Source organism: Micrasema longulum, unplaced genomic scaffold (genome assembly GCF_059751315.1).
Source record: "Micrasema longulum isolate JH-2025_06_02 unplaced genomic scaffold, ASM5975131v1 h1tg000248l, whole genome shotgun sequence".
Classification (NCBI taxonomy): Eukaryota; Metazoa; Arthropoda; class Insecta; order Trichoptera; family Brachycentridae; genus Micrasema; species Micrasema longulum.
In genome coordinates, this window is record NW_028277453.1 from 771,097 (window position 1) to 785,935 (window position 14,839).

General features: G+C 33.0%; 1 protein-coding gene and 2 long non-coding RNA genes across 3 annotated transcripts; 1 reads left to right on the plus strand and 2 right to left on the minus strand.

The window, feature by feature from the left end:
* Positions 1–4,762: 4,762 nt before the first annotated feature.
* On the minus strand, positions 4,763–7,380 carry LOC148283315 (uncharacterized). The gene is made up of 2 exons (XM_088223682.1): positions 7,081–7,380; positions 4,763–6,792 (listed from the first exon to the last, which is right to left on the minus strand). The coding sequence occupies exons 1-2, from the start codon at positions 7,228–7,230 to the stop codon at positions 5,863–5,865; spliced, it is 1,080 nt and encodes a 359-aa protein (XP_088079808.1). The 5' UTR covers positions 7,231–7,380; the 3' UTR covers positions 4,763–5,862.
* A 1,965-nt stretch (positions 7,381–9,345) lies between these two features.
* Positions 9,346–10,084, minus strand: LOC148283316 (uncharacterized). Its single transcript, XR_015821876.1, has 3 exons — positions 9,893–10,084; positions 9,586–9,776; positions 9,346–9,434 (listed from the first exon to the last, which is right to left on the minus strand). It is a non-coding gene; the product is annotated as an uncharacterized LOC148283316 (long non-coding RNA).
* A 3-nt stretch (positions 10,085–10,087) lies between these two features.
* LOC148283317 (uncharacterized) lies at positions 10,088–11,623 on the plus strand. The gene is made up of 3 exons (XR_015821875.1): positions 10,088–10,554; positions 11,028–11,090; positions 11,534–11,623. It is a non-coding gene; the product is annotated as an uncharacterized LOC148283317 (long non-coding RNA).
* Positions 11,624–14,839: the final 3,216 nt, after the last annotated feature.

The window sequence follows — 14,839 nt, forward strand, 5'->3', positions numbered from 1 at the left end:
AAGTGCCAAACGCTAGAGGTTGGCAGGTTGAATTTGTTTTAAAACTAATTTATGGGATATATAAGTTTGTAGCAGAGGTACTATTGATGAGACAGAGTGGGTGATCACTTTGTTCATTGATACAAGCTTACTAAGAAAATACTGTATGTATTTAATCATGAAAGAGGTAGTTCCTTAATGCAGTACATATCCAAACTTATATTTTTCAATGTTCTCTTAATAGTAAAGACATGTTTTCAGTGAAATGTTCTAACTAGAAATAAATTAAATTTAATCAGGTACACACACCTTTCATATTCAATTTTTCACACATTTCTCATATGTATAGGCAAGGTAGTCAAAAAGATTTAGAAAATCAAACCAACACATTATCAAATTAAAGTTTATGGAATTACTCATAATATACAGCAGCAATTCGAGTATATCCATTAAAAGCCCGCAAAATCATAAACACTGGACTGGAAAATGGAAATTAAGTTGTGGCTAAGTTCGAGGCAAACTTCTTGTCTACCGATACCATAAAGGCAATACAAGGCATACCTCTAACTAAAATCAAAACATCAGTGTTTACAGAAAACCGTATTTTTTATATTATGCCAAATAATTATAAAATTTTTATAACAGTATTATCTGCATTAAATACTTAATAATTAACCAATCATTTTTTAAATATATAATACATTATGTGTGTTTTATTTACAAACTATTTGCAAATCTTCCAATATTTTTTTTAATTTATAGATAAAAAGCTGTACAATTTCATTTTACAAATGTCATTTGTATAAGTTTGGTGACTGCATAAAAGCACATTATAACGTTTTTTATAGACCTGATATATTAGAATCAATAATAGTTATTTTAAATTTTATTTCAATCTTTATTTACGTATATTTTTCGTAGGTACAGCAACAAGTTTTTTTTTTAATGGTTGTCAACATTTAAAGTTGTTGATCTGCAGTGTTAATTTATGGAATTAAACACGCACTTACATAAATCAATAAGCAATTAAATATATTGTAAATTATTATGAAAATAAAACTTTGTTATCAGTGTTACACAATTTTATTCTTTTACAAGAACACAACTATAGTTTCGGGAGAGCACTCCTCCCATCGACGGGTGATATAAAACTAATATAATAAACACAGAATATTGTTCACAATGTCATCGAATCTAATTAGATTAATCTATTAAATATTCTGTGTTTATTATATTAGTTTTATATCACCCGTCGATGGGAGGAGTGCTCTCCCGAAACTATAGTTGTGTTCTTGTAAAAGAATAAAATTGTGTAACACTGATAACAAAGTTTTATTTTCATAATAATTTATAATGAAGTGTTACGAAGTGAATGCCGATTCAATTAAAAAAAATATATATATATTGTCATTGCGCCCGCAACACCCGTTAAGTTCTCAATAAGATTACACAACTTTGTTTCTACAAAATAAACTTAAATATTTGTTCATAATAAAATTACGTATTCTTCCTAATGTTATCAATAAAAAAATGTTTTAAAAAAATAAAACAATCATCAAAAGATGCATTATTATAATTATCTCCTTATTTTTTTTAAAGCATCACTTAGTGGATATTGCAAGCGCAATGATGATATAGAAGGATTTTGCAGTTGCTATCAAATAAATGTTTTAGATATCAATAAAAAATTTGAAAAATCTACTAACAGTTCTACCAGCATAAAGGCACCTACAAATGAGGAAGTTTAATGCATTTTAATTTTATTACCATACTATTATTTAATATAGCCGAAACATATTTTTTTACATTATTTTTATTCTCTTTCATTTGAACATGTTACATCCACCGTTAATAGACAAAATTATAGGATTATTTTGTAACGGTATTTTATGATTAGCAAACTAAGGTTAATGATGATGCCATGGGCATGTACAGCAGGGCCTTGATATTCTAAACCCCAGCTAATCCGAATACCTTTGTAAAGCCTCTGTGGCCCTCGCTATTTGAATCAGATGACATTTCCAGCCAAGATGTGGTAGATTTTGACCATGAAGATGACTTACCAGTAAGCCTTTTTCAAAACAGAGGCTTTTCAGAAGCAGAGATTAACAATTTCTTGATAGACAATGCTGATATTGATAGTCTGGAGCCTTAAACTAATGAAGACATAGTAGGAAAAGTAAGAAATGGGCATGACAGCGAAAACAAAAATTAATTGGAGGCATCAGAACCAGTTGCAAGGATCCCACATAGTCAAGCCGTCTGCCTTGTATGCTTGCTTGGAATGGGCGGATGAAGTTGATATCTCAATTCAACTCAACTCAACTCAGAAAAAATACTTTTGCATACATTAAGAGATAAAGCGTTTTCTATGTCCCTAAATAACACTCGTCAAAGCACTATATTGGAATCCTTTTAAAAAGTGTGATTGATAGTTTTATACTAATAATATAACATTTAGCATGATTAAAACATACGAGGGTCATTTGACGGAAAGCTAGCCTTTAATAGATGGCATAACGTGACAGTGAACGCCATATTGGTCTAAACATCTGCCATCCAACACATGACGTGTCAAAATTTGAAGCAAAAAAGATCAATAAGTTAGGTTTTTACAGCCATCGCAAGCAAGCAACTTATGTTTGTGAAAAATTTAAAACGTCGAATATCGTTCAGTGATTAAGTTCCTTCACAAGGGAAAAACATGCTGAAAAACAAAACCATCACAGCCTAAATAGATGGTGTTTATCGCGAGTTTGCACCATCGCTAGCAACAGTTAAATTTTGGAAAGCTAAATTTATTCATGGACATACAAGTGTTTTTAATGATGAATAACCAAAAATCCATGATTGGATTATGGCAAACTGTCAAATCAAAATCCGTGAGCTAGCAGAGGCTGCGAACATATCAACTGAGCGTGTACACGCCATCATACACAATAATTTGTATATGAAAAAGCTATTCGCGCGATGGGTGTCGCATTTGCTCACTATCGACCAAAAACGCACACGTGTGACTGATTCGGAGAAGTTTTTGGCGAAGAATAAACATGGTCTGAAGAATTTTTTTCGTCGATACATCACTGTTAATAAAACATGGGTCCATTACTACACGCCGGAGACGAAGAAACAGTCTGAACAATGAAGAAAACGCGGTAAAGGCCCACTGTATAAGTCAAATACAACCCGATCAGCCGATAAGGTAACGGAGCCATTATTCTTATTGATTGCTTGCAAAAAGTTAAAAAAATAACTGGAGATTACTACACAGCATTATTGAACCATTTTGACAGCGAATTGAAGGAAAAACCGCCGTGGTTTGGCTCGCAAAAAAGTTCTCCTCCATCATGACAACTCACCCGCTCACAGATCGGCCGTCATGCAGGCAAAATTGAACCAAGTAGGTTACAAATTGATCGACTACCCACCGTATTCATAATACAATTTTTCATTTTTTCAAATACAATTTTTCATAAAAAAATTATCCATGAAAAGATTTCAAAAAATAATTTCAGTATCAAAATAATATTATTTTCAATACACACTTATATCACCATTCATTCATTCCATTACTTTATTTTCGATAGGGCACTGCACCAAATGCAGCGTATATTGATCATTTTTGTTACATAAAGGTAAGACAATCAGTCTTACGCTTCAGGTAACATATCCAGGGACTATGAAATATTCCTATTATTTTATGATATTTTATGTCCGGAATCAAAGCCGAGATCTCTTGCATGATAAGCAAATGCGCTGACCATTTGACCACGAGGCAGATCCATCATCATTTACAAATTAGTTTGCCTATCATAATAGTCTATTTGATAATTATTTATCCACATTTCGCAAAACTAGGAAGGAAAGTGTAACATGACATGTAAAAAGTAAATTTTAATCTCTAAAAAAACATAATGGTAACAAAATACAATTTAAAAAAATTGTATTGGTTAAGTAAAAATTCGCACTTTTAAAAAAATAGTGATGGAATTAAAAATTTATATTAAAAACTCAGACTTCCTCATTTTTTTACAATACCTATTAAATATATTAACACTCATTTTTTGAGACAGGAATGAGACATCTGTATTTTACTTTAAAGCATAGACAAAAGTAAAATATTTTCTAAAAAAACCCAACAACTATGTGCTGTATATTCCACTACATTTCAAACCCTGTCTGGGTTTATGAAAATCGCACAAAAAAAAAGAGTATGTTAAACATAGCAAAAAAATTGTACATATTTATATTTTTTAAATTAGTTTTTTTACTTTTCAACATTAAAATGATTAACATTTTGTACTTATTTCACTATTTTATTATTTCATATATTATATATTCAGTCATCATCATCATTGTCATTGTAAAAGCCTTGATAATGTGATTTCACATGTGCAAGTAATTTTTTTTCGCGGGAAAACTGCAAATCACATATAGAGCAAGTGTATTGATCTGATTTTTCTATATTGGGTGTATTAGGTGTTTGATGTAGATGTAATTTTGTTTGGTCTAGTTTTAATTTTGTTTGGTCTAGTTTTACATTTATTTTAGGTTCAAAGGTTATAGGAACTTCCTTAAAAATTGTTTTGGCTACCGGAGCTTCACTAGAAACAGGAAGGATGTACAAAGGTTTTAACAGCGGGTCAAGATTAACATATGTGAAGAAATGTTCGTTCTGTTCAATGTTATTTTGGTAAGTCTGCTCCTGAGGTGGAGGCTCTTGTTGTGGTTCCGGACCAGGTGCCTTATCCAAAATGTTAACAGTCTTATTTGACTTCGAAGCTTTTCTTTTTTGGCTTTTCCGTTTACATTCTTTTGGCTCAGGAACTTGAGTTGTGGGTTTTGCTTGCGAAACGGTACTGATTACAATTTTTCCTGGAGTTTTTGGTGGTAAAATAGTGTATTGCGGATAGCTGTTTTTCGAAGGTTTTGTTTTAGAAACTTCCGCCACATTTTCCGAGGAAATTTGCAGGTTCCCGATAGGCGTGCTCTGTTTATTAGAATTTCTACAAAGAAGACCGACTGGATAAGGCATAACACTGGGCTTTTCTACTTTATCCGGAATGACCTCTGCGTACGCTGATCTGAACTTTTTATGAGGAACGCGTTTTGTAGGTTTAGCTAATGCTACCAAAGATGGAACATGAGGGACTGCTTGCGTGAGCTGCGGATGTAGTTGATTTTCCGAAGGAAATAGTAAACGTTTATTAGAATCAGGCAGAATTGACTGACTGGAAGAAATGTTGGATGGAGTGTTTATTGTTATAGTTGTAGTTTGGGCTAGTTGAGGTTTCATCTGTATTGAATACGAATTATTCCCGACGGGAACCAAGTAAAAACTTTTAGATAGTAGAGAATTCCGTTCATCTTTGCTTGAAAATATGCTATCTGATTTAATAGAGAAACTCGGTGATACAGTATTCATAGGAATCGGTAGCTGTGTTGGTAATTGTGGCGGTTGGGTTAATGGTGCTTGTGGTTGTGATAAAAGTGATGATAGTATTGCATTATCATCGGGGAGGGATGAAATTTCAGTTGTTTCTTCATTTTGGGATTGATTTCTCAACATACTCCTTCTCTTCGGTCCGTATGTTAGAGGAGTAGTTTTTGAATTAGTGTTAGTTTTGGTAGGAATTTTTTGTGGCGTTTCTTTGTTTAAATTAGATTTTACAGCATCGGACACCTCCACAGGGCTTTGTCCATTGGATACATTGCTCTCTAGAGGAGTTTCTACAGTGGATTTGTAAGCGACACACTTATGACTGAGCATTCTGGATCTCTCGAGGATTAAATGGTCACAAAACTTGCAAGTGAAAACGCTTCCTACTCCACCAACCTTTACTATAGTAAAATTACTCTCAGGAGTAACCTCTTGCTTCTGAACTATATTTGTAGTAGTCTTAGAGGAGGCAGGGGTTTTGATGGCGGGGGCAGGGGTTTTGATGGCAGAGGCAGGGGTTTTGATGGCAGAGGCAGGAGTTTTGATGGTGGGGGTAGGGGTTTTGATGGTGGAAGGGGGGTTTTGATGGTGGAAGCAGGGGTTTTAGTGGAAGCAGAGATGTCATTTATGGAAGTAGTGTTGTTAATGGATGAAGAAGGGTTGTTAGTAGATACATTAGGTTTGTTAGTAGATATATTAAGCTTGTTATTAGGACTGTTAATGGATGAAGTAGGATTATTTACAGATATCGATTCAACAGTGTCACTATTTTTTGTCGGATTTAGTTTATTTGTGTCTACATGCGTTTTGTTTATCTGAGTTTGTAGCTTTTTCAAATGTTCTCTTATAATTCCAAGCTGTGATTCTTTTATTAGACTGTTTTTTCGATTTGCACTCCCATATTTCTTTGTAGATCCTAACGATTTTTCTACAGGGGTTGCCTTATTTTGGGGTTCTCCAATTATAAATTTCCCATCTTTTTTAACAATACCGGGAAAATTTGGCCTGTCTACTCGAGAAAGTTTTATCTTAAGATTCTTTATTACGACATTGGTTTTGGACACAGATTTAGAAGTCAAATCAGTATTTTCCAAGCTAGGAGAAATCGTTTTTAAAGAAGCCACAGATTCCAGGGCTTTCTTCACCAGTTCATCGCAATATTCATCGTTAGATATATTGTTTTTATTTAACTTCGCTTCCCAGTTGCTTTTGATTTTGTTACTTTGGACTTTTTTTAAATTTGTATCCTTTCCGAGTTTTTTTGTAAATAGTTGTTGTGTTTTAATACATTTCTCAACAAACTCATGGAAATCGGCTACTTTGGCTGAACAACGAAAACATATTTTGTGTGGCAAATCATCCCATTCATTTATCTGGAACAAAAATAATCAAGTTTAGTAAGAGATGAGAGGGATTTACAAGAAAACAAAAAGTGGGTACACTAATCACAGTAGAAACGTTGATATATTATGTTATTATACGATACCAAATGTTTTCATAAGTTCTTCTTAATAATAACTAGTGTCAATTATTTATTTTCTAGTTTGGTGCCTTCTCTATGTTTAAATAACAAGTATAAAGTGAAAGTTATCCTTCAAAATAATATTTCATGAAGACATGCAAGCAAAAATTTAAAAACAAAAAACAGAAAATTCAATAACCTTTATGGTCACAACATGCTCTATTTTTTTGGCTAAATCCATTCCAGCTCCAAAAATGTTGAGAAAGGGGCCATCTTTACAACCACATAATCTACACACTTTAGATGTCAAAACATTAAGGTAACTGGAAAGCGGAACACTGTCTCCCATGTTTGATATTTATAATTTTATATTTAAAATTTAAAAAATAGTTATCAATACAACTTTACTTAATTCACAAACTATAAACAGAACAACAAATAATACGGACGAAGTTTCCGCTCTCGCATAATACTAAGACGTCAAAAACATACACTTCAATTTTTATGCCGGAATGCCGACTGACCGCAGGCTAAAGACCAGAGATCTACACTATCTACAGCCTATATCACAGACTACACTCTCGACGACAGCTGGCACTGACAGCAGCGCCATTCCTTTAACTTTGCCACAGTAGTCTGTGGCCACCAGCGCCTCCAGTGACCAGTTTGCCACTTCCATATATTAATTACTAACTACGTGACTATAGACAAAATGCATATTGTAAAAGTGTTCACTCTTTTGCCAAGCGTCGACATTATCAAGGGAAGATAACTAAATGGTAGTTGCAACAAAACCGTTCAAAATTCTGCCCCACATTGGAGCGATAAATTATTCCGGGGGGAAATAATTTAAATGTGTGAGAGATAGCTGGCACATTCGACGATCGGAGATTTAAAATTAAATAGAAGATAGCGTAATCCTAGTGCCATATCGGAAATGTTTTAATTCCCTGTCATGATAATGTAATTCTTATTAAACATTTTTGAATTTAATTTCTAAAAGAAAATAGTGAAACTTAAGGGCGTTCCTCACATATATTTTATAAAAGATTTTCGGAAAACAAGTACTTCATGTAGATGGTGTAATAAGGTTAATAAACAAAAATAAAAAAAAATAAATACAGCAGGTTTCTGAAAAAATAATATCAAAGTCGAAAATTTCAAACTACGTTTTAAAAATAAGGAAAAGAAAAATTGACAAAATTATTTTTTTGATAAATATACAATAAAAACACGTGATGAATTGTTGATAGTTATTCAATATGTATCTGATTTAATTACTTTTGAAACAAAAAAGAATTTTTTCTTTTTTTGGAAAAAAAGACAGCAACAATCTGGAAACAATCTTTTAAACAAGACAATGCGCTGGAGATACGCTGTATCGTTCTGGGATGTAATCGTAGAATATTGATGTGAAAATACCTTTAAAAGGTATATTTAAACTGTACGTCTGTTCTGTCACCATCCTATAATGTTTTATCTTTTTTGTGTACAAGTTTTTACTATTCATAGCGATTTTGAAAATCGTGTGGCAACATAATCAAAATAAAAAAGTATTTTTTCCTTCAGATTATACTACTGGTATACTAGAACAAACTTTTTTATGCACTAGTCGTTTTTATTTGTATTAAGTCATTCTTATTTATGTGTCTCCATCGAAACTATGATAAAATATGACTCGAGTCCAGATGAAAAAACAATAACCCTGAAACCCGTTTTTTTTAAACCAATAAAATCAATTGCGGCTTTCCTTTTCCTTCCTTCCTTTTCAAACTTCCCAACACGTCTTGCAGCTACAGAGTGCAAGAACGGTTGAAATTCTAGAAGAAATATAATATTTATTTATTGTATAGGTTCAATTCAATGTATCGCTATGGATTAAAAACACCGGCTTAGAAACATATTTATTAATTTAATCGACTCATGTATATGTCAATTATCTAGTGTTGGCGCGTTCACAAAACTTACACAAATACATTTTTAATTTACAGAACACTGATTTGAAAACATTAATATTACATTTTAATAAAATATGCTATGTTTTTTAATCTGTTTTGGATTAGAGCGAAAAAACAATCAGTAAAGAAAATGTCATATCCCAGATAGCAATTTAAACTTGCCTCAAGCTTGTATCAAGTTTGAAGTATCAAGAGTTCAAGCTTGACCCAAGTTTGAGATTGCAACTCTGTAAACTTGAGGCAAGTTTAAAGCAAACTTTCTAGTTACTATCCAACAAACTTGCATGATGTTTGTAAAAAACAAACAACATGCAAGTTTGGATTTATTTATCAAAAAAATACAAAAAACAAAAAAACAAAAACAAGAAAAAAAAAAAAACGAAACAAAAAAAAACACAAACCAAAAAAAACAAAAAACACGAAGCTTCTTAAAAATATTAATATTGAATAAAATATCTTTTTAATATTACTCAGTATATTTATTTTGAATAAATAATAAAAATTAGGGGCTATTTATGCGGGGCGATGTGATGTCAAATAATTCATGTCAATTGACTGGAGATCAGAGTCCGGTGCATTATTTTGTCTCTCAACTCTGAAACAAATAAATAAAACTGTTTTATGACTTACTAGCTTTTCGACTAGCGGGATTTCTCATGGTAAAAAGTATCCGATATTCAAATCAAAATTTGTTGCAACAAAGGGAAAACGTTTTGGGAAGGAAATATGGAAGTCTAGGTATTTACTGGGCTTATGTATTGTCATTGGCTGGTTGAAGTGGCCACTATACAAACTATGTAACATTAAGCGTTCTGCCTATGTTTAAACATCTTCATTTCCTCAATTCTTCCATCTGTTAACTTTTGTGAAGTATAAGAGCCTCTGGCGTTAAAGTATTGGTTTATTATATCGATATATTATCAACAGGCTTTTCGTTCTGTAAATAAAACATAATTCAATCAATTCAATTCAATAATAGTATAATGTTTGTGTTTAATAATTAATCGTTTAGTAAGCATTACGCAGTGGATGAGGTATTAATATCAAACTCACTTTTAAAGAGCTCTTGAATAGACGATTTTGTCGAGTAACAGTGCTACAAAAACTCATTTTTAATGATTTTTCCTCAGTGCCATATCAAAAGTTTATCCTTTTAACTGCGTATTAACACTTCGACAATTTTAAAAGTTTTAAAATCGCCGGAAAAACGTCCAATGATAAATGCGTAATTAAAGAACTGCGCATTATAAACAGGCAGTTTTCAGCCAATACAAGACTTTCTAGTCATTCTTCCGATGTCGCACAAGCCACTTGCTAGTAAATCAATACAGTTTGTGGCGCAACTGTCGGCGGCGTGTGCCCAGCCACGCCGTGCCGGCCGGCGTCCTTCTAGACGAACCGCCAATTTATCCGTTTCCATTCGAAATCGCTGTCACACTGCTCTCTGTGTTTTTACACTTTTTTCTTCGAAATGCCGAGTTGTTGCGTACCGAATTGTAATTCTACGAAAAAACTACATCGTTTTCCGAAACGATATCCACATTTATTTAAAGAATGGATCAATCGTGTTCAAAGTCCCAAATTTATGAATTTATCAGATGACGAAATTAATCGACTTTGTTTTGTGTGCATTAAACACTTCAACGCATTCAACTTTAGCCAATACAATGACATCCAGCTTTTATTGTGCTCTGTGCCTACCATTGGATTGCCAGGTAAATTGCATGATATTTCATACATAATTATTTCAAGAATTTGTCTCATGTTGCACGTTTATTTGTCCTGTTTGTCTGCCCTGCAAATTTTTATTGACAATCTTTACAACTCATAGGGAAAGCATACTTTTATTAATCTGGACCCATTTTACAATGAAAGTTATTAGTATTTCTGCAAGAAAAATATATGTACGACTCAGGTTGGCTTTCCACTGTAATTGCACCTTGTTTATCTGTCTTGTGTCTATACAATTGCAAGTCTGCTTTTGGAATGTGGTGTTTGTGATTTGTCTTACAGTTGGTTAATCGGGTTATTATGTATCTACAAAGTTGGCGTAGTGCCTTTTCCTGCAACTTCCGACATTTTTATTTGGTCATTATTTACAAACAATTACCAGGGTGGCATGGTGTGTATACAATTTTAGGGATGTGCTTTTGCAATGTGGTGTTGGTAATTTGTATTATTTTTACAGGGTTTAACAAGTCACCATCCAAAGAAAATAGTTTTCATTATTTACTTGGTGAACAGAGTTCGGGTATGTATTTCTATAATTTTCACATTTCCTTACACCCCTTCTTTCAGACATGTACAATCTCATTTATTATATTGTCGTTATGGTCGTGGCATGGTGTGTTTTCAATTGTAAGGATGTGCTTTCGCAATGTGGTGTTGGTAATTTGTATTTATTTTATAGGATTTAACAAGTCACCATCCAACGAAAATAGTTCTCATTATTTACTCGGTGAACCGAGTTCGGATAAGTATTTTCTATAATTTTCACATTTCCTTACACCCCTTCTTTCAGACTTATGTACTATCTCAGTTATTATATTGTCGTTAATGCTTTCTACACGTAACCATCTCAGCTTATTCTTTTCTATTCGTTCAAGCCTTACTCGATCTTTCAAGGTTTTTCCTGAAGTTCTTGCATTATTTTATCTGGTATGATGTTCATTTTATTTTTATTGTGAATTACAGTAGGCATAGCTGTTACTGAAGAACACCCCTGTGCACTCCCGGAAGGCGTTGCCAGTTGCAGTGGTACGACTTTCATCCAACCTATTTCTGGTTTGTAGTAATATTTTTTTTATTTTTGTAATAAAAATTTACAAACATACATATTTATATATAAGAGAAAGAGAAACATCTTTGTTTCTTTGTTAAAAAGAAAAAAATAATAAACAATACATATAAATTCAGGAGAGTTCAGCGTGCGTAAGAGTTAATGGGAGATTTACATCTTGGTTTGCGATCTCAAAAGGCGTGAAACAGGGATGTGTAATGTCACTATGGTTGTTTAATCTTTACATTTTTCTATTAATTTTATACATTTTCTGCAAATTGAGAAATGCCGTTTTTGTGATCGACCAAGACTACATCGTCTGAGCGTGGGCCGTTCCTTTTTTAATTATTAAAAAGTTTATAGCACATATATATCGTATGACATGACCATGAAAGTGACCCTCTCAGTTGAAACAAATTTCTGACCCATAATTTTCTCCAGCAAATCGGCATATTAAATCTTGTCCAGCACATAGAGGCCACCTTTTTGATTTTATTGTTAACTTAGTATTGCAATTATATATTTTTTCTTGGTGTAAACAAATTAACTTTCTATTAACTGGGCGAAAAAAATTAGAGTCTTGCATTGTTGATCCTCTCAAATTACAAGCTAGAAAGTGTTATAATAAAAGACTTAAGAATAAGAAGCGCAGACAATAGAGTAGATACATGCATACCCTTTTCTTCTTACCTACCATATTAGCACTTCATTTCATTACTTAATAAGCTTATAAGTGCTTCCTTCCTGCTTTATTCCTAAGCAGCAGCCTAGAAATGTCAATGTGAAATAAAATAAATTATCCACCATTAATAATGTTCTTTTGTTTCAGAATGGTGATTGTTGATGCCATGGATCTTAATGTGCAGGAAGAAAATATTTTTCATCCAGGAATAGAAGGGATCCAATACTGATCACAATGCTGCACAATTTTTAAATAATACTCAATTGTTATTTTTGATAATCCAATATTAGCATATTAGCACTTCATTTTATTCTTTAGTAACCTTATAAATGCTTCCTTCCTGTTTTATTCCTAAGCAGCAGCCTAGAAATGTCAATGTGAAATAAAATAAATTATCCACCATTAATAATATTCTTTTGTTTCAGAATGGTGATTGTTGATGCCATGTCTCTTAATCTTCACGAAGAAAATATTTTTCATCCAGGAATAGCAGGGATCCAATGCTGATCACAATGCTGCACAATTTTGTTATTTTTGATAATCCAATATACTAACCACACATGTATATAATATTATTTTACGAGTGTCAGTTTTCTTTCTCGATTCTTTCTGACGCATCTAATAGAATCGAGGGATTTATTTTAACAGTAAAATAAAACTATTAAAAATGTTTTTTTTAATTTTTATTTATGTATTTCTATTCCATAATAAATTTAATGTGCAATATCAATGTAAAATTGTTTTTTTAAATACAGGACAGAAAAATTAAATTGCGTGCTAATACTTGTATTTAATTAAGCAATTTTGTATTGATATTGTACAATAAATATCAATATACGATGCAACGCAGTGATTTGAATTTTCGCGCCATCGTCAAAGCTTCTTGTATGCCACACTAGACAACGCTGCGATCGACGCCCAAAGTGCTTAGATATAGTACCATAGTTTCCTATCTAAAGATATCTGTAATCTGTGATTATAAATGACATGTAACCCACGGACAAAAACGGTGAAATATATCATTTTTCTATGACTTTGATAGTATTGCCAATCTGAATGTTGTTTCGAATTAACCACTTTTTTGGATATTTGTCATGCACAAATTTAATTCGGCGGCCTCCGTGGTGTAGTGGTTAAGACATTTGACTCACACATGGAAGGTTCGGGGTTCGATTCCTGGTGAGAACACAAAAATGAAATGTGATTTTCTTAAGACTGGGCGTACCGTGCTGTAATTCACCACTGTAATTGGGCCTCACAGCCTGTTGTGGTGCTAAAAAAAATCTGTCTTGTAGGAAAGTCCTGGGATTAAATATAACAGTTTAAATAAAAAAAAATAAAAAAAGGCATTCTCTCCATATTTTCATGTATATGGCAATGTGTTGATCATCACCATATGACTTTCGGATTCTGAAATACCATTCTTGACATAACAAGATTCCAGTAAGTTTTGTCAAAACTTGTCTCTTCAAATTTGACATAACAATATTCCAGCAACTTTTGATAAAAACTTGTCGCGTCAAATTTTCCTTTTCAACCTTCCATCAATCTTAAATTAAGTTTGTACCAAGTTTCACTGATATCTGGGTACTGCTGGATATTAAGTTTTTTGTGTGTACATTTCGGCTAATGTTCTCGTTGATAAACGAAAACGGATTATTCCGTTGCTCGGAATTCCACAGATTTCTAATATTTTTCTGAAAAACTCCCACTCGCGGCCGCGCGCGGTGGGGGGGGGGGGGGTAATAATTGTTCCGCAGAAATAGCTCGTCTGTCTATTTCGGTGGCGATGTCCCAAGACATGATTTTGTCTTACAATTGCTGTTTACACGTGGACAATGGTCGAGTCCTGCGCGCGGTGGTGGAGGTAATCATTGTTCCGCGGAGGATAATTTGTTCCCAGCCTGCCTTTCTATCTCAGAGGCGATGTCCAGAGACAAAGTCTTGTCCTACAAATTGCTGTTTACACGTGGACAATGGTCGAGTCTTGGGACAAAACAATATTGTATTGTCCACGTGTAAACAATGCTTTATGCTCATCTTGATTTTTATATATCATCTCTTAAGTGCTAGTTGCTTAAAATAATACCAGCCAAAAAATTCGATTCATTCATTGAAAGGGGTTATACTAGAGGTCATAGTGTACCAAAAAAATATGCCTTGTGTAAGGAATTTTTTAAGTAATACTTAATGATTTTTGCTAAATAAATATACTTAACGCTTGTTAACAAATATATAATTAAAAGACAAGTGATACTTAAATCCAATAGCCAGTGACCAGCTTCATCCCTATTATTTTGCGATACATATTATTTTATAATAAAAATATCTGTCTACAAAGTGATGTGAAAGCAAAGAGACCAGTCACTGGTTATTCCAAATTTGTGAAACTATTTATCGCTCGTTTTTTTTAAATAATAAATTATTAACTTATATAATAGCATTTTCAGAAGAAGGGAGAAGTATTCAAGTTTGAATTTATCTAAGGGAATAGACCATCACAAGAGACTGCTGCGAGACTAAATGTGTTTTCCAGATG